Below are 20,693 nucleotides of genomic sequence, written 5' to 3'. Positions count from 1 at the left end.
GCTGTTTGAGAGGACAGCTCGTCGGAGGTTTAGGTGACGCCACTGACTAATTTCCACGTGATATGATTATATGAATGTGAAAATAATTGTGATTGCTGTTGTATTGCCATTTGTGTGATAAACTGCATGATCATATAGTTAATTGGTGACCAGATAAAAATATTTTAGCATTTGTGTGATTGTGTGGGGTGAGAGGGTTATCTAACCCTACTCATTGAGTTTGGCGCTCACCCCTACCTACCTATTTTTTTCCAGGTAATAGAATGAAAGGAAAGCCCTATGGAGTTGAACACTTATTATAGAAGACTGTTAATGATAGAGATATCGGTGTAAATGTAAAGGTAGAGTTCCGCAATTGTATCCCAATTGGGTTGTAAATAAATAATAAAAGTTCATCTTTAAATATATGAACTGTATTTTGGAAACATATGTGAAATAAGTTAATGGGCCTGAATCCATAATTATGAGTAAAATGTGAGATTTAAATAAGTTAGGCTTACTACGGGCTTCGGGAGCCTTAAGCCCACCCAGGTCTTAGTGTCAGTCCGGCCCGTGGAAATGGGTCGTGACATAGTGATAGAAGTATTTATCTCTCGCTTCTAATAACATATATTTATAGGGTAGACAAAATAGTCGTTGTCCCGTTATGAATGTGAGATAAAGCAATTAAGCATTGAATGAGTATATTATAAATGCTTTCTTTGACCGAGTGCTATAAATTCTTTATTGATTTATAACGCCGGTGTAACTATTGTAACGCTCGGTATAATCGTTGTAATGCTCGGTGTAATTGTCGTAACGCTCGATATAATTGTGGTAATGTTCGGTATAATTGTTTATATTAAATATATTTAATACTTTTAATTTATTTATTAGTCTATTAATGTCCATCCCTTTTTCCTAATTAAACAATTAATTCATTTTTTTTGTCATTTTAAGTCAAACAGCTAATTAAACAATTATTTTTATAGAAATTTAGATCGCTATATAAATAGTTATCAGCTAAAAGCTAATAAAAAAAAAAAAAAACAGTTAATTAATATTGCAAAGAGACCCATTGTTTCATTGCTGTGTGAAGGAAAGAATCCAAATATGGAATGTCTGAAGGAATGGAAGTGCTCCTCTTCCAATTTGTTAACTGTACTTTTTACTTAGTTTTTGGGTTTTCAATTTTTTTTCCATTTCAAGATTTCTTTCATTCTTTAACATTTTTGTTTGTGGAACTGTATTTAATTTGTTGACCGGGAATATTAAAATAATTCGAAGCAAATCAAATTTCAAGAAGAAAAGTACAACTTTCAATCCAACGGTTTTCCTTTTTCTGGTTTTGGGGGAAAGGATCTTGGATTTGAATACATGCATGACCGTTATTTGCAGCTAATGGTTGAGTTAATTAATTTAATCCAAACATCTTTTTCAACTAATTCCAGTGAACTAATTTGATTGACGATAAGCAACATTGAATTTTATCAAGAAATAACTTTATAGTTAAAAATCATAAATTTGCGAAGTCAAAAATCACCGTCTATATTGCGTAGCCAGAAAATTAAGTTGAGTGGAGTCAAAAATATAATTTTGTTATTAATTAATTATATAAAATAACTAAACATTTGCATTTACTATACTGTAAAATATTTTATAATTTGGTGATACTATGATATTATTCTAATAAATCAAGATTTGCTCTATGTAGCCACAATATACAATATAAATTTGATTTTCACATCAATTATTTTTGTTAGATGAAATTTAAAATATTTTATCAATAGTATATAATATTTTGGACTCCATATCTTTTATACAAAATCTAAAAATAAATCTTAAAAGTTCTCAGCTCCGTATAAGGATCAATGTACAAACAACAATATTGATACTACAAGATCATTTCCCAAAGGTTATAGATAGATATAAATGTGATTAAATTCAAAAATTTCAAAGTCCTATATATTTATTTAAAAAAATATTTGAAAAAAATTTAAAATCTCAAAGATATGATTTTCTTTATATCTATTTTAAAAATTACTTTTAAAAAATATATCCAATTAAATCATAGAAAATTAAATGAAATTCAATAAATTTCAAAATAAAATAAAATAAAATATTGAATAAAAAGAGCTCTTGAATTTTCTCTTTATTTCACCTTAAATATAGAAAAGCTGAAAATAAAAATGATGGCAAATATGCTTAAATAGCCTTTTTTTTCATTAATTCAAACTTTTATAGCCTTTTTTTTTTCAAAAAAATTAGACTAAAAAAGAAAAAATTTTCATATTTTATACATGTCACGACCCGTTTCCATGGACTGGACCGGCACTAAGGCCTAAGTAAGTTTAACGTCCCTGAGGCCCGTAGTAAGCCTGAATCACAAAAATTCAACTATCTCAATATGAATTTCTACCATTCAGCCTACATTACCATACTCAATAAACCTCATAACTATATTATATTTCGGTCCCAAATTTTAACTTACACATTTCATAGATTGGGCCTAATTTATAATACATTACATTTATAATATGGGTCATAAAATCGTTGCACCTATATTAATACACAACTAGGGGTACATAAATCCTACAACTGCAGTATTCACTAATAGACAGATATAAATAGGTTCTTGTACATATAATTATATAGCAAAATAATCACTGAAACTAGGAAAGATTTCTTTCTAGCTCTGCGATGAAGAAACAGAACTTAAATTGGAATAAAGAGGAACCTACTTCCTGAAAAATTAAACAAAACAGGGGAGTTTTATAAGGAATAATAATTATTGCACAACACATGCATTCACACGAATGTGTAAATATATCAATCTAGTCGTTCGACCAGTTATATGATCAAGCTGACAGTCACACAAATGGCATAACAACAGCACTCACAATTATTAATAACTTCACATAATCACATCATGTGGAAATTGGTCTATGGCGTCACAGAAACCCCCAATGAGTTGTCCTCCCATATGGGCCATCCTCACTTGACCAGCCGGTCTAATCCTCACTTGACTAGCCCTCTCATTGTTTTTCCAATTTCTCTTTTCTTTTCTATACCAATAGGAGGCTACCCTGTGGTTTTCCATATCATTCATATCATATCATCAGGTGCACACGGGGGCACCGATCATCCCATACATGACCGATGGTATCAAAGACAGCCCTCACAAGCCCAATGGTGACCTACTTCATCCCAATTCCACACAACAAGGCATAGCAACGTCATAACACAAATAATCAAACATCGCTTTTAAATGCAAGCACATTAATCAATTAAACATTTTCATACGAGAGTACAAATAAACATCCATATACCAATTCAAATAAACACAAGAGTATTAAATAATAACATTCTATAATAATCGGTTCTTAAAAATAAATAAATAAGTAAATAAATAATAATAAAAATAACTAAAGAACTTTATTTTAAATATATTAAGGTATAAGATTAATCTAAATAAACCTATTAATTTAATTATTATATATAATTAGCCTAGATTCTAGTGAAACTTCAGCGGAACCTTCTTTAGAAATTGAGCTAAATCATCCGCTTAAAACTATAGTTCAGTAATAAATTCTCAAGCCCATCCATCGGGTAATTCATAATAACTACCCGTCCACCATAACCATTATTCATTCATCCAAATATTTACTCCATTCTCACAGTCCATCCATCAGACAAATCAATCAAATCAACCCATCCGCCTTGAACAATATTTATTAACCACCACACACACACACACATATATATATATGCACTTAATCATTCTAAAATTCTAAACCTCTCGTTAGTAGCCTATCCAAAACGCTATATAATTACAATAACATAATAATCGATTGACTAATGGTTCATTCCCTTTTAATTATGAACAGTTTACTAACATCATCTCATCATTGCACCAAAAGCATCCAAGATCAACTCATCCACAATTGTACCATAGGTTAATACATTCTTTAACTAACAACTAAATCACAAGTTAATAAAGATAACCAAGTACTTCTTATTGCTTCATGATTTACACTTAGAGGTAATAAGGCCTAATATCATAGTCATACAACCTAAACTTTCTAAATTTTAATTCACAACAATAATCAATTCTAGTTAACCTACGTTATCAATTATCTAATATAATCACAATTTCTAACGACTGAATCTCAAGTTCAAATTCTCCTAAAAACTCCAATTATTTTCACAAAATTCAAAACCTAATATTTCAAAGTCCTTCTATTACTTATTTATTAGAAATTAACTAAATTAACCAAAAATTTAAGTTTGGAATTTTTAACAAAAATGACAAACTAAGTCTTAGAGCGTACAGATTGAGAATCGGACTATGATTCCACGATCCGTGCGAAGAGAAGATCATTCTGTCTCTTGGGGCTTCAGCGGAGACCTGCCGGCCGATCGCAGAACCGCTGCCGCTGTCTGCCGTTCACGGTGGCCGAAAAATCAATTCTGCCCAGAACTACGAGATTCATACATCCTTAGACTCGAATTTTCACAGGGAGCTCGATTTTTTCGTCCGTTTGTTGAGCCAGTGGCTAGTTTGGCCGGAATAGGCATCGACAATCGCTTGGTGCCGCCATTAATGGTGGTTTCACCATTCGAGCTTCTTTATTGAAATTGACAGAGGGGAAACGATCTCATAAGTGAGGGGAGTCGATCGGTTCCCATCCTTCACATTGAAACTAACGAAAACGGTGAGAAATCGCTAGAGATCGAAAAGCACGAACTATCGATGAAAATGGGCACGATTCGCGTCAATGGAGGCCCTTTCCGTGTGAGAGGTGGTCGAAAATGTGACTAACAGCACCAGACGAGTCGACTGCCACCTCGCTCTCGCCGAGCCGTGGCCGGAAAAGGGGAGGGAGGGAGAGAATGGCGGGGCTGTCGTTGGGCCGCAGAAAGAAGGAGAGAAAGGAGAAAGAAAAAAATGGGTTTCTAGAGTTTTCTGGGTCATTCCAGTTTGAATGAACCGGTTTGATCCAATTTAGTGATTTCGGTCGATTTTTGCTTGGTTTTCGAAGATCGACCCGATTTACGAGTCCAGTTTGTTTTATTTTAATCAATTTAATATTTAACGCCCAATATTAATTCTTAGGAAGTCTAGAAGGTTCTCGATGAGGAATTGCGATACTATATTTTTGGCTTAGGCCCAACTCGCGAATTTGGATGCGGATTGAGTTTATACAATACTTGCAGCCTACACAGTCAAAAATTTTGATTTTTTGATTTAATAAAAATTTAAAAGTTTCGAAAATAAAATTATGGGGTGTTTCAATATATTAGTCAAATACTATAATTCCATACTTCTATTCTTTTTGTTAAATGAGAATTGTAAAAAAATTTCAAAATACAATAATGTGTAAATAATCCAAACATATATAAATAAAAAAGAAACAATATATTTTAACAAAATTATTTTTATTTCATTGTATTTAACTAATAGGCTCTAATAATAAATTGTTTAACTATATTTTAAAAAATTTGGAACATAATAAATTAGAATAATTTAATTTTTATTTTTAATATTTAAATTAAGGTTTTCGATTTACCTCCTAGAAAGCAATATCACGTAAGAACCTATAATTAAGAACATCAAAGTCTATTAATGAAATACCCCGAATTTTTATTTTCAAAAATTTCGAATTTTTATTAAATCAAAATCTCGATTTTCAACTATATGGGCTGTAAACACCAAACAATCTTAATTTGAGTCCAAAGTTTTGTGAGTTGGACCCAAACCCAAATATCTTGTCGGAATTTTCGATTTGAGAACAGTTAAAATTTTTGAGAAATAATATGAAACTCTAGCAATTAATCTATTATGAATATATATAAATTAATTATCCTAAAATCAAATATCATTACTATTAATATTTTTATTATTATTGAGTAAATGGAGGAAATGTTACGGAACCTAATTAAAATAATCAAAATAAATCGAACCGGACACGGAAATCGAATTGATTTTTTGAAAACCACACAAATAACCTGAAAACCAAGTGAAAAACCTGCAAACCGAACAATAATCGAGCCAAATCATTGAATTAGACCAAATCAGTTCGAATAGAATCGGAATGGTGTAGAAGCTCCGGATTTTTCTTTCTCTCCTTTTCTTTTCCTTTCTTCTCCTTCTTCTGGGGCCAGCGCGCGACAGCCTCTTTGTAATATCCTCAATTTTGTAGTTCTTTCTATTCTAGCTTTTTCGATGAATTCGATTATCCGAAAAAAAAAAAAAAAAAAAAAAAGGAAAACTTAGAATAATGGGAAACACTATATATTGAGGATATTAATATTAATTAAATGAAACATTAACTGATCTTTGCAAATCAATGTGAAAGCTTAAAGGAAATCAAAAATGAGTTAAAAGATGAATGACTTCTCGGTAAAGCACGATTTTACCCGAAAAGCCTGAAAAACGGTAATTTCCATACGATTTTTACCAAGTGGAGTTTAGAATATTAAATACACTTGGTTTATACCTAATAGGACTAAAGTAAAATGATTAAAAAGATTAGAGTGCCAAAGGATGAAGGGAAAACAAAAGGGAGGATTATAGTGCAATTTGCATTTAAAGGACATGGAAGGAATTTTTAATAAAGTTTATTATATAATTTTATTGAAGAAGAGGAAAGAACCACGACACTTCACTCATTGTTGCAGGCCAAACCGTTCAAGAAGAGAGGAGGAGGATTTTGAGTCAAAACCAAGCAAAAAGAAGGTGAAAATCAAAGAATTTTCAAGTATTTCTTAAGAAAAGGTTAGTTATTTTCACTTCCTCCTTCATTTCTATGGATTACTTTTTGAATTCCATGAACTTTGAAGTGAGGTGCTTGTTTGTGTAATCTGATTTGGTGAAGATGAAGTGATGAGAAGTGATTTTAAGGTGATTTAAGATGATTGAAAGTAGTTATGCATGAATTCAAAGTCTAAGTTGCATAAGTCACCAAGATGGATGATTTTGAGTTTGTTCTTGATATGCCATGAACTAGGGATTCTGATATTCTTATATTATGATGTTATGTAAGTAATAGAAGAGTTGGATTGCATGAATTTGTGCTGGAAGTGAGGTGAGAATGCTTAAACATATATAAATTATTGTTGGACATGTTACAGTTGGGCTGCCTGAAATTCAGCTTCTGTAATTGACCTATTTGACTAAGCAAATGAACTCCAAAATTTATGAAATTTGATATGGTGATAGACTGAGATGTTGGGTAGGTTGTGTTAAAATTTAAAGGCCATTGGATAAAAGGAAATGGAGTTATAAGTAAATCAATGCAGGCTGCTCAGCATGAGAAAAATTGAACTTCAGATTCTATAATTATGTCATTTAAAAATGAAAATGGGCTTTAAAAATTATGAAATTTTCCAGAACAGTATCCTAAGATGTTGGGAACATGCTGTCAAAATTTCAGGGCAATTGAATATGGGGAATTCAAGATATAGTCAACGCAATACCAGCTACTCAAATGCTGAAATTCTGCATGTCATAAACCTTGAACGAATTTAGCATGCTATTCACTTCTATTGTTTTCATTGTTAGTATTCTGTGTCTAGGATGTGGTTAAGTGTTGGATATGAAGTGTTTCATGCTTAAACTCAGATCATATAACACTTGGACAAGTATAGTGAAAATGAAAGAAAAAGCATGAGACTACATTCTAATGCTTAATTTACATTCTTATAGAAGTGCATGTGTGTACATTGTGTAGTATGATCTTAATGTGAGTATTAATATCATGCTACAGCTGCTGAGAGAAAGGGAGTTGAGGAGAGGGTGATTACTAGAGGAAAAGGGCTAGGGGAGCCATCTAGTTCCGGTTAGTGTATATTATTCCTTTCCTACTTTTATTTAAACAAAATGAAATTGATTTTGCAAAATATTTTCAATGGATTTGCTTTATGAATTATAATTATATTCATAAGTTTTTAAAGAGGAAAAAGATTATTTTGAAAGCATACGACCGAATGATATTTGTAAATGAATTTTATGATTCTTATACTGTGAAAGAGGAGGACGTTGGCCAATTGATATCTGTAGTATGAGGGGTGGCCGTGATTGAATGTTTTTAGCAGTGGTTGTGAAATGAAATGTTGTCCATTGTGATTTTGATACTAGTACATAAATGGAATGGTTTAAAAGTCTTACAGCTGATATAGATATGGTTATTACCCCGAATATCATTTCATTTGTTGAAGTTGATATTAAGATCGATTGAACATGGATGTCATCACTAGATGATATATGATTGATATGAAATTCTCCCTCCATGTTGAGGTTGTAGATTGCTCCCTCTTCTGTTGAAATCATATCACAGATTGAGGTTGTAGATAGCAGGTCTAGATGTGCACATTAGACACTGATGGCCCTCAGAATTGACTCTATAAAAGCTGTAAAGACCATATTATGAATTGATGATTTAAATGGTATTGATTTATTTTGTTTCTTATTTTCTTTACCATGGTGGATTTATGAATTGTCATTCCTTATTATTTTTATTAGTACACCACTAAGCCATATGCTTAGCGATAGTTGCTTTTGTACTATCGCAGGTAAAGAAAAGGAAAAAGAACCAAGAGAGGATCATTTTTATTTGATGTAGATAGTATGCTACTGATGTAGCTATTGTATATTTGACTTCTTTTGGAATATGTATGATGTATTAAACATTAATAGATCATCTATGTATATTTGAGCAGATTCATGTAAATTATGATTGTATGAATTTGAAAATTTATAGTCTATTAAAGTAATTAATTTCTATTATGTATCTAAGATTTGAACAGGACTCCAATATGTAATTAAATCATCCATGGACTTATGGGTTATGGAACCATTTTATGTTTTTAATAATATGTTTAAGAAATTATATTGAGATTACTAGTTAGTAAATTATAGACATTTCTTTCTAACAGGTGAACGAGCCAAAATAAGTTATACATTTAATAACTAAATTATTGCTACAAGATATAAAAAAAAATGAAGGAAATAAAAAGGTTTAAGTCCCTTGTAGTATACTTAGTAAGCATTTATAAGAATTAAGTGCTTATTAATTATATTACGGGCGACATGCCATGTCTTACAGTAGGGTAAGGTGTGACACTCTTTCCCCCCTCTCCCATCCTATTTTCGGCCACCGCTCGACGAGAGCGAGGTGGCGGTCAGTTCGTCTGGTGCTGGTGGCCGTGTTTCCAGTCTCCTCTCACGCGGAAAGAGCTTCAGTTGAAGCGAAATGGAGTTGTTCTCCTTGACAGCCCACGTTCACCAATTTCCGACGATCCACGCCTTTTCCGGCAGCTTGAGGTCACGGGACATGCTTCGATCGACTCCTCTCTTCCCTGCGAGTCTCTTTCTCCCATCAGTTCTGGCGACAAAGCTCGCCTGATTGAGACGCCATGAACGGCGGTGGCGAAGTCACTTTGTCGCGACCCGTTTCCATGGACCTGACCGGCACTAAGGCCCAAGTAAGTTTATGGCCCCCGAGGCCCGTAGTAAGCCTAAAAAATCAATTTGATTCGAATTGGTTTGGTCTAATTCAATGATTGGGCTCGATTATTATTCGATTTGCAGGTTTTTCACTTGGTTTTCAGGTTATTCGTGTGATTTTTGAAAAATGAATTTGATTTCTGGGTCCAGTTCAATTTATTTTGATTATTTTAGTTAGGTTCCGTAACATTTCCTCCATTCACTCAATAATAATAAAAATATTAAGAGTAATGATATTTGATTTTAGGATAATTAATTTATATATATTCATAATAGATTAATTGCTGGAGTTTCATATTATTTCTCGAAAATTTTAATTGTTCTCAAATCGAAAATTCCGACAATATATTTGGGCTTGGCCCCAACTAGCAAAACTTTGGACTCAAATTAAGATTGTTTGGTATTTACAGCCCATATAGTTAAAAATCGAGATTTTGATTTAATAAAAATTCAGGGTATTTCAATTAATTATAAAAACCATTGGATAATAATACTGCAAGATCAAATATAGAATATAAATATACATATTTCTCGAATTAAATTCATAAAAATATAATTAAAATGATATTCAAAATGATAAATAGAATTTATTTTCCCAACTTAAAAGGCATAAAACAAACATAACTAAAAGGATTTTCAGAAAGATAAATGAACCTATTTTCTCCAGTTAGAATGCATTAAAAATCCAACTAAAAGGATATATTAGAAATTTAAAATTAAACTAAAGCTAGTATAGAAAATCTCATTATTCCACATATTTCCATATTTATATATAGTATAGCCTGTAGATATAAATTATAGATATCACTCTATTCTCCTTTTTTTTTTTCAAAATTCAAAGGAAACAAATTGAGGTACGAATTAAAAAAATTTGATTGCTCAACTTTTATAATGTTTAATCAATAAATTGTATTAACGCTTTATTTTTCATTTTTATTTTTTTAAATAAAAATTTATCTAATATTTTTAAGTTTAAAAGTACTATAATTTCATACTTCTTTTGTTAAATTAAAATTATAAAAAATTTTAAAATACAATGTGTAAATAATCTAAATACGTGTAATTAAAGAGAAAGATATATTTAAAAAATTTTATTTTAATTTCTTTGTATTTAACTAATAGACTCTAATAGTAATTATTTAACCATATTTTAAAAAAATTCGAAACATAATAAATAAGAAGAATTTGAGTTTTATTTTCAATACTTAAATTAAAGTTTTCGATTTACCTCATAGAAAGCAATATCACGTGAGAACTTATAATTAAGAACATCAAAATCCATTAATTGTAAAAGTCATTGGACAACAATACTGCAATATCAAATAGAATATAAATATACATATTTCTGAAATTAAAATGCATAAAAATATAATTAAAAGGATATTCAAAAGGATAAGTGAAATCTATTTTATCAACTTAAAAGACATAAATCAAATATAACTAAAAGAATTTTCAAAAGGATAAATGAACATATTTTCTCCTATTAGAATGCATTAAAAATCTAACTTAAAAGATATATTAAGAACTTCAAATTAAACTAAGATAGTATAGAAAATCTCATTATTTTCTCCATTCCCATATTTATATATAGTATAGATAGATATAATAATGATGATAGTCAATTTGTACTTTAATGGAGGACAATTGGCTCTAATGTTTCTTTTTCTTATTTTTTTTAAAGACTATCAGATTATTTCTAGAAAATAAATTATGTTATTCGAAAATATTTTTCATGGAAATCATTATATTTTTCAAATGACTTATCTTTTATTATTTGGTTGTAATATTGAAAATTAGTTAAAAATATTAGAATTTTTAACTCATAATAATAATAATAATATAAATTTCATATTTTAAAAGTTTTATTGTTAAATACGAGAATAATGCGAAAAAAATGGTAAATTATGAAAGTCGCCAGTGACCCTTTAGTAGTGGCCGAGATGGCCAGTGGTGGTGGCTAGTGGTGAACAATGAGTAGTAGCAGTGGCTACCGATGATTAATAAATTAAAAAAAAATGGATTTATAAGATTGTAATAAATTTATCAAAATTTAAAAAATGTTTTACGCTCTTGAAAATAGAAAGTCATTTTCCTTAAAAATGACTTAATTTTTCTTTGACCAAGAAAATATTTTTTCTTGACTTATTTTTTTGAATGTTCCAAACTACAGTAAATTGTGAAAAAATATTTTCCTACGAGTTATTTTTACGAAAACAAATAAAGTCTAAATAAATATTATTGTCTTTTATCACTTGAAGGTCGGATGGTCTCTCTATTTTGCTTTTTCTATATATTTTTCCTATTTTCCTACAAAAATTTCACTCTTCAAAATTTCCTTGTGAAATTCCACATAAATATAGAAAATAAAATATCCATACTAAAGAGCCCAGCGCAATTAGCATTCCACATATTGTGGGTTTGGGAAAAGACTTAATTAACCTGTGTATACAGATTTACTTATATACCAAATTAATTATTAATAATAATTTTGGTTCAAACAAATCAATACTCTTCTGCCTTATCGAGGCCGACAGTTTAATATAACTCTTATTTGATTGTCTTAGCGTAGATAAATATTTTCATTGTGGTTTTTTCCTATTGGTGGGCCTACCGACGCTAATCTAAATTAACCACTAGAGGATTTTTTATTTCCAAAAAAAAAAAAAAAAAGCCCAATAAGCATTCTATGTAAAGAACCTTCTTTCTATCTTTCGGGCGGGGGTTTGAACCAGTATTATCCTTTTTTTTTTTTTTTGGAGAAATATTAGTAATATTATTCAGTATTATTCTAATTGTAATTGAATTAGTTTGATTTGTGTAAAAGAAAAAAAAAAAAAAAAGTCTGCGTTATATTCTCCTTTACTTTTCCAATCAGACCAGACGAACCTCAAGCAATCAGTCATGGCGTCTCACCTCCTCAGACGTTTTACTCAGATCCTCTCTTCCGCCAACCCAGCTGGATCCAACTCCGTTAGGGCTTTCTCTCCCGCTGCGACTCCTATCACCGCTACACTCTTCCCCGGCGATGGTATTGGTCCAGAAATCGCCGAATCCGTCAAACAGGTCTCTCTTTCCTCTCTCCACTTTTAAATTCTTATTGAGATGTGTGTAGAAAACTCAAATCCTAATTTTAATTTTCATTAATTTCCAATTTAACTATCTACGAATTATATGTTTGGCTGCATAGCAATCACTTGGTACGACAAGTGCAATTGCCATTCTTCTTTCTTCTAGATATCTAAACAGCAAGGGAAAGGGAATGGAATAGTTACAGTTACACTGCAATAATTCCTGTACTCATCTCAAATTAATTTCAGAATGATATATATCATACCAATTTTTTTTTATTGTCTGTCTAGATTATATGTTTTGATAATTTGTCGTAAAATAAATCTAATTTTATGATGCCATTCATGATTTTATTGTCATAATATAAATCTGGTTCATGAAGTAATAATTTTTCCCTTAAAGAATATTGTAAAATAATATTAATAATCATTTTAATTTAATATCTATATGTTTATATTTAAAGATATGTTATTTAATTTAATAATATTTAAAAATATTGTATATTGAAGTTAGCATGTGGAGGCAAACCAACTAATTAGAATGCAGCTAACAAAATAATTCCAAACTGTACATTATTTTTCAATCTGTCATGGAAATTATTAAAGAGAGTCAATTTTCACCTGGTTGTGAGTTTTCCATTTTTACCACATTGGGCTTTGGTTTGTGAAATTAGTTATGTTTGTTATATAATAATAATAATAATAATAATAATAATAATAATAATAATAATAATAATAATAATAATAATTCCCAAAAATTACTGTTTCCATATATATAACAGATCAAAACTCTGGCGCTAAGTGCTCTTGAAGTGAAGTTTATTTTTCCATTTTTATTAAAATTTGACCAAAAAAAAAAAAAAAAGAAAGTAAATACAGCCTGATTATATTAAAAGTTGGGTATCATCCTCACGTCCAGTTGATGTTTAAAGAGCTATGTAGGCATCCAAGGTGTTGAATTTTATCAGTTCAAGCAAGCTTCTTTGTTTTTATTTTCATGTTTGAAATAAATAGGTTAAGAAATTGTTCTTTACAATATCTGGTAAAATTAGGACTTTATTGCAGTCTTCATTTGTTGACCATCTTCTCAAGTATGTGTTGAGGATGCCTGTAATATTTGACACACAAGCCTGCACAATGGAGCTTTTGTAATTCTGGTGCAGAGACCGACTATGAAAACTGTAGCTTAATCAATTAAGCGGAGCACCTCAATTGAGGAGGCCATCATCAATTAAATAACATTTGCGAATTTGGAAATCAGTATCCTGTAATATGCGGTCATTTAGTTGCAGGAATATTTTTGATAAGAACTAGGACATAGTTTTTGCAATCAGATATTGATGGGTATGGTTTCTGTGGCTAATTAATTTAGGACTATGGGCAAACATATATTCCTGCATTTTGTTACCAGAGGTAATATGTTGGCATGTGATTATAACTTTTCATTTTTCCCTATAGTTGTGTACAGCTTTATTTCATATACTTCTAATTCTATGGCTATATATTATTATTTTAATGGTGACAGGTATTTAGAGCAGCTGAGGTTCCAATTGTGTGGGAAGAGCACTATGTCGGGACGGAAATAGATCCTAGAACTGAAAGTTTTCTAACATGGGAAAGTTTGGAGTCAGTTCGAAGAAATAAAGTAGGCTTGAAAGGGCCGATGGCCACACCAATTGGAAAAGGTCATCGTTCTTTGAATTTGACTCTCAGGAAAGAACTTAATTTGTATGCCAATGTCAGGCCTTGCTACAGCCTTCCAGGATATAAAACTCGCTATGATGATGTGAATCTTATCACCATCCGTGAAAATACAGAAGGGGAATACAGTGGTCTTGAACATCAAGTAAGTCTTTTTCTGCGGAGTGCTGATGCGTAATAACAAATTTCAGAGGTTTAATATTAGGCTGTTTAATCTTGACGCTAGGTGGTGAGAGGTGTTGTAGAAAGTCTCAAAATCATTACTCGCCAGGCAAGTTTGAGGGTGGCTGAATACGCTTTTCATTATGCGAAGGCCCATGGTCGAGAGAGAGTATCTGCAATACACAAGGCAAACATTATGCAGAAAACTGATGGTCTGTTTCTTAAGGTATCGCTTTAAATCCTTTTGACTTGAAAGGTACATTGCATATTTATCAAAATTTCTTCAAATTAAGTTGCTTAATTCATTTGTAGTGCTGCCGTGAGGTTGCAGAGAAGTACCCTGAGATAAAATACGAGGAAGTTGTTATTGACAACTGCTGTATGATGGTATGTGAATCTCTTTCTTTGAATATCTCTGTATTTAGCTTTTGTTTGGGAAAAAAGTAGGAGGGTAAAAAAAAGGAGGGAGAGAAAAGGAAGAGGGAAGGGGTAGAAATAATTTATTTTTTGTTTGGGAAGAGAAGAAAAATAGGAGGAAGCAGAAGAGAAGTGAGAGGTAAATATTTTATTTATTCAAATTACTCTGATCTCCATCACTTTTTTCCAGTGAAATCTTAATTTTGAAGATAAATTAGTAAAATGCAATGAGTTTCGCCATATTTTCACCTGAAAAATGTAGACCATAAAGCACTCTTCATTTTCTCCTCCTCTATCCCTTCATTCTTACCCGCTCCATTTCTCTCTCTCTCTCTCTCTTTTCAATTTTCACACCCACCCAGAGAGAGAGAGAGAGATAGAGAGGATCCAATTACATGCGTAAAACTTCTAGTTTTACACATTTTTTTAACCGTTGATCTAAATAGAGAGAGAGAGAGAGAGAGAGAGAGGGAGAGAGAGAGAGAATCCAATTACGTGTAAAACTTTTAGTTATACACATTTCTTCAACCATTGATCTCGATAAGATCTAATGATTTCTAATATTATTTCTGTCTCTTATTTACACCACCATTAATTATATATAGTATCTCTAATTAATTGTGGTATCTCTTATTTACCAATACTCTCTCTCATGATGGCTTTATATCCATGATCACCATAACCACATTTTAAGGTAAAATAAAAATTGGGAATATACAAAAGGACCATTAAAAAAAGAAAAGAAAAGACATAGAACATCAAACAGAAATTCCAGTAACTTGATATTTTCTTTGCTCTTCTTGCTTTTTATTGCCTTTTATATGCTTGAGCCTTCTAAGCCCTATTACTAATGAATCTTATTTCTTTCTTAGATGAATGTTTATTTTTGTTTTTTACATATATGTAATATTTCTTTTTCCAAAACTATAATATTTTGTATTTAATTGTTTGTACACATTGCACCTTCAAAGTTTCAATGTAAATAATACTTAATAATTAATAAAAGTTGACTCTTGGTTTCATAAATTTTTCATGTTGCAAGTCATGATATCACTTCCTCTGCAACGATTAATCAAAAGCCATAAAATAACTTCAATTAGACACACTCATACATTGAAAGCATAACATTTTGTTTTGCTATGAGTTGTTGCAGAAGCACACGTTGAGAATGAAAAATGGTGGGTTTGGATATGCAGCATAATAAGCCTATGATGGCTCAGTAAATGTGCTGGATCCCAATTCTGTTTGGTTATATGAATTGGTTGCGTAAACAATTATAACTGTGTATTTGTTGCTTTTGACACTGGAAAGGCATTACACTTCAGAAAGTTAGGCTGTTAGGTTATGTACTGAACTTTCTTTATATATGGAGTTGAGTTCTGAGAATTATTTTGCAAAAGGGATATCCTACCTTTAAAGACATTACAAATACTGATGATATTTCAAAATGATGTGGGTTCCATAATGGTCCTAATCAGGCATTACTTGATCTTGATGCATAAGCATATGATAGTTTAGTGAAAAAAATAAAAAAAAAAACTAGGAAAAAGAACGAGTTTAATACATTGTTTGGCAGGTTGTCATTTTATGATGTCAATTAATGTTCCTAATTTTTTTGATATTTATTATTATTATTATTATCATCATTGTAGTTGTTGAGTTGCGATTTTTTGAGATCTTTTTGTTAGCAAGTCTGTGAGATACAGCATGTAACTTTGCAAATTTATGTGATTTTTTTTATGTTTTTCTTGTGCAATTTTTTTTTGTCTTTTTATTCCCTTTTAAATCTTTTATTTTTTAAATTAGAGGTTTTACATGTGTAATCAGGTCCTATTTCATAATATATATATATATATATATATATATATATATATATATATATATACCCTTTTCCCCAAGAGGGAAAAAAAGAGAGAATGATACATCTGACTATTTATTTCTTTGTACAGCTTGTAAAGAATCCAGCACTTTTTGATGTATTGGTGATGCCTAACCTCTATGGTGACATTATCAGTGACCTCTGTGCAGGATTGATCGGTGGTTTGGGCTTGACACCAAGGTACCTGAAGATCTTCTTTCATTATCTCTAGTATATATCTGGCATAGTAAATAAAGGCACAAGGGGCTGTTGGAGCCTAGGTGCTAGCCTCCAGGCAAAGCGCACGCCTGAGTGAAGTCAGGCGCAAAAAAAAAAAAAAAAAAAAAAAAAATCTGAAAATTATTATTTTGAGATATTAAAAAAAAAAAAAAAAACAGTGGGAGGAAATTATAAAAACATGGAATGAAACACACAAATCAGTAAAAAAATGGTACCATGACAAATAATATTTTAAAAATAAGAGTTAAGATAAAGAGAGTAAAATCAAGAAAATGAAAAAAAAAAAAAAAATAGGAAGAGAAATTGAGAGGGGCATATCTCGATTGTTGTTGGCTAAAGACTAGATTGCCAGAGGTGAATGCTAGATGAAGGAGTGGAGGCTGGATTTTAAAGCACATTACTGGCTTTGGTGTTGCATTTTATTTCTTCTATTCACGTCTTTATTTTATTTAAGCAGATTCTGCTAGACAGCTTTATTTTGAAAGAAAACTCTAGGTGACTTGTCTAGGAAAATAAAAAATAGAAACGAGCGCCTTTCTTGAGCGTTAAGTGCCAAAAAGGCGCAAAAAGGTGCACACCTCTAGCCACGGGCTATGGCCCGAATGAAGTTGCCCGCCTGAGGACTGTTGAGGCGCAAGCCGTTGAGCCTTAAGTAAGGCGCACCTGAGGCATGCCTGAGGCGCCCCTGAGGCATGCCTGAGGCGCGCCTTTAAGAACTATGATATCTGACAGCTTTTACATCCCTTTCAGCTGCAATATTGGTGAAGGGGGCATTGCTCTTGCAGAAGCTGTACATGGTTCAGCACCTGATATTGCTGGGAAGGTTAGCATTAATTGTTTTTCTGCATTTTTCTTTTCACTAGTCACAATCTCTCGCTATAAAATTTTGCAATACGTTTTTACTAAGCGCACTTGCTTTATGATCTTGTTAATGGTAATACTATATTAAGAAACCTGTTGATAGTGTTGAAGGTATTACCAACCAAGAAGAATTTTCACAACTCTTTGTTTGATGAAGGTCCCTTATAATTAATTTATTGTCCTAGATTTTGGTAATCCAATACTAGGCTCTGTCAAGAAGTTCCATTTTTCAATGCGTCAGCAACTCCTTTCATATGGGTAGAGGGACTTGGGGGAAGCGTTTGAAGTTTTGGTCATATCCTATGGCTGGTGGGACTTGGGGTATGCCCTTCTAAGGACCTAGAAAAGGATTAATTATTTGGAAATTCTTGTTTGAAACTGCAGAAATTTCTTATGGTGGATTGATGGCCTGTCTGAGTACAAAATTGATGAGCTGGATAGTCAATAACTCTCAACTAGTTTAATCAGTTACATTTTTCTCTAGTTTGTTAGGCTGTCAATCTAGATATGAAGTATGATAGAGCATAGACTATAACAGATTTTTCTCGCTTAATTACTTATCATATGTCAATACTTTGTCTCTTATTTTTCCTATACTTCCTTCTTTTTCTCACGTCCCAACACCAATATCAGCACTAGTGAGCTCTAATGAGCTTAGTTACTTTGCATTTCTCTTTTATGATGATCAAATTCTTGTAGCATTAACCAACAGCAATTCCCATGGTTAATAAGGACTATAATGATGTCCTAAACATAATTGAGGAACTGGCTTTGTCTGTTGTTGTAGTCAGAAGGCTGTGGAGATCTATTTTGTTGTTGTAGTCTGAAGTTTTTTCTAATAGAGCTTTTTTGTTTTTTTCTTAGTATTTGTTTGTCAACATGGTATACTAACTTTTGCGGTTGTATGTCAGAATATGGCAAATCCCACTGCCTTACTGTTAAGTGCTGTCACTATGTTGCGCCATTTAGAGCTCCATGACAAGGCTGACAGGATTCAGAATGCTATCCTTAAAACAATTGCTGAGGGGAAGTATAGAACTGCCGACCTTGGTGGCAAATCTTCTACAACTGATTTTACGAAGGCAATATGTGATCACCTTTAAAAATTCCTTGATAGAATTTTGATTTGCATTGTTTCCAGCAAAATGGTTCACCTTTCTTTTGCGAGCCATATTTTGAAACCTGTTTTAGTTGTTTCCCAAACGGAATAAGACCGCATCACTGTGATGGTTGTAAAGAAGCTCGTAGGATTGCCCCTCTAAACAGAGGAGCTGAACGGCATTAAATAGTAGCTTGTTCTGCATGCTCTGGCCTATTTCAACATCTCAAAATGAAAAAATGATTGGATTCCTTTGGAGGATAATTTTCCATGCTGCAAGTTTTTTCAGGAGAATATTGTTGTCCGAATAACAAGAAATGAGGGTATACTTTATAATTTGGTTTTTATTTCACTTTTATCCCTATTCTTCTATATTTCAAGCATAAATTATTTCACTGTATTTCAGATAGATGAAGAACTACGTTTACTCTCTATTTAACTGTATCGCCATCGAAATGAAATAGGCTCTTTTCTTCTTTTTGATGCTCAGTAATTAGTAGTGTGAAGGCAGACAGAGGAAAACTTCTTGCTTGATCTTGTATTGCTTGCAAGTATAATACCCTTGAAACAATTAATAGCTGTAGTGATAATGACTTTAATACCTATGTTAGTGAAAGCTCATTTGTTAAGTATCTCGATGTCCTTGCAATTATAATCATTAAGATGAACCATTTGATAGTTCTGATTTATCATTAAGTTAGCTACGGTCATTGTTAGAGGGTGTAAACGAGTTGAGCCGAACTCAAATTTGGTAGGCTTGAAAATCAACGAGCTTGAATATTGTTAGGTTTGAGCTCGAGTTGAACTCAAAATTTTGAGCTCGGACTTGGTTTGAAGTTCGAGGCTCGAGTAAGTCTAAAATATATAGATATATATATATATAAGCTCGACAAGGCTCGATAAGACTCGACGAGTTTTCGAGATGAATACCTTTAGGCTCGAGCTTGATTCAAATTGAACTTTTTTGAACACCATTAAGCTCAAGTTTGATTCAAACTGAAGTTTTTCGAACTTTTTTCGAGCGGAGTTCGAATAGCTCGTGAGCTCGGCTCATTTAGACCTTTAGTCATCATTCATGCTTTGGTTGTGTTCTCATATTCGTTACTGTGTACCAAGGGTGGTTGTAAGTGAGAATCCCATCTCAATAAGAGAGCTGAGGAGGATTTTGTTGGCTGCAATCCACTTTTTCTTCTTTTTCGAAACAAATAATTCCTTTACATGGTAGTACAGAAGAGAAGATCATCATTTGGTGATGACTTACAATAAATAATCAAAGAATGGTACATTATTTGTATGTTGTGATGGACAGTTTTGAACATCTAGAGCATCCAGTATACGCGCCGCTGGATTTACTCTCGGATTTGGAGGGATTACTTTCAAGTGAGTTCAGATTCAATCACCCAAAGATTTCAAATGAACTATTGGGTTGGTGTTATGGAGGATTTTAAAGAGAGATTACTATTTCAAAGAATTAATTTAAAATTCAAGAAATGAATTTTAAATTTTTTATTAATTTCAATCGGATGAAGTTAATCGATCCCCAATTTTTTTGAGCCAATCGAGATGAGAATTCAAATGGGTTACTGGCATATCTGGATTGGATTAGAAATTTCAGGCTCTAATTAGAAATACAAAGTGTGCTATCTGCTTGACTTGCCAAAGCACACGTTCAGACTGAAGAAGTGTTTGTGCGCAAATTTTGCTTGTACACAGTTACTCAGGAAATTTGGAATGAGCTGCTCCATTTAACTGTGAAGGTGTTCATATTTCCTTTCTTTTCTTTTGTTCTATTAAGTATTC

At 31.9% G+C, this 20,693-nt stretch overlaps 1 protein-coding gene and 1 long non-coding RNA gene across 2 annotated transcripts; both read left to right on the top strand.

The window, feature by feature from the left end:
- The first annotated feature begins 6,436 nt into the window (after positions 1-6,436).
- LOC119369644 (uncharacterized) lies at positions 6,437-8,767 on the top strand. Its single transcript, XR_016320994.1, has 3 exons — positions 6,437-6,757; positions 7,749-7,820; positions 8,554-8,767. It is a non-coding gene; the product is annotated as an uncharacterized LOC119369644 (long non-coding RNA).
- A 3,463-nt stretch (positions 8,768-12,230) lies between these two features.
- Positions 12,231-19,382, top strand: LOC105639114 (isocitrate dehydrogenase [NAD] catalytic subunit 5, mitochondrial). Its single transcript, XM_012223063.4, has 7 exons — positions 12,231-12,550; positions 14,081-14,401; positions 14,483-14,644; positions 14,731-14,805; positions 16,785-16,894; positions 17,684-17,756; positions 18,706-19,382. Exons 1-7 carry the CDS (start codon positions 12,389-12,391, stop codon positions 18,895-18,897), a joined length of 1,095 nt encoding a protein of 364 aa, XP_012078453.1. The 5' UTR covers positions 12,231-12,388; the 3' UTR covers positions 18,898-19,382.
- The last annotated feature ends 1,311 nt before the right edge of the window (positions 19,383-20,693 follow it).

Source organism: Jatropha curcas, chromosome 5 (assembly GCF_041381405.1).
Source record: "Jatropha curcas cultivar XTBG-Jc1 chromosome 5, XTBG_Jcur_1.0, whole genome shotgun sequence".
NCBI classification, from domain to species: domain Eukaryota; kingdom Viridiplantae; phylum Streptophyta; class Magnoliopsida; order Malpighiales; family Euphorbiaceae; genus Jatropha; species Jatropha curcas.
Note: the sequence above shows the minus strand (reverse complement) of the source record. Positions and strands in the feature narration are given on the sequence as shown.

Excerpts from the sequence above, each read along its gene's own strand:
- LOC105639114 (XM_012223063.4), top strand. The coding sequence starts at position 12,389 with ATGGCGTCTCACCTCCTCAGACGTTTTACTCAGATCCTCTCTTCCGCC. Across the intron at positions 16,895-17,683 it reads GGTTTGGGCTTGACACCAAG|CTGCAATATTGGTGAAGGGG; the intron begins GTACCTGAAGAT and ends CATCCCTTTCAG. Across the intron at positions 17,757-18,705 it reads CACCTGATATTGCTGGGAAG|AATATGGCAAATCCCACTGC; the intron begins GTTAGCATTAAT and ends GTTGTATGTCAG.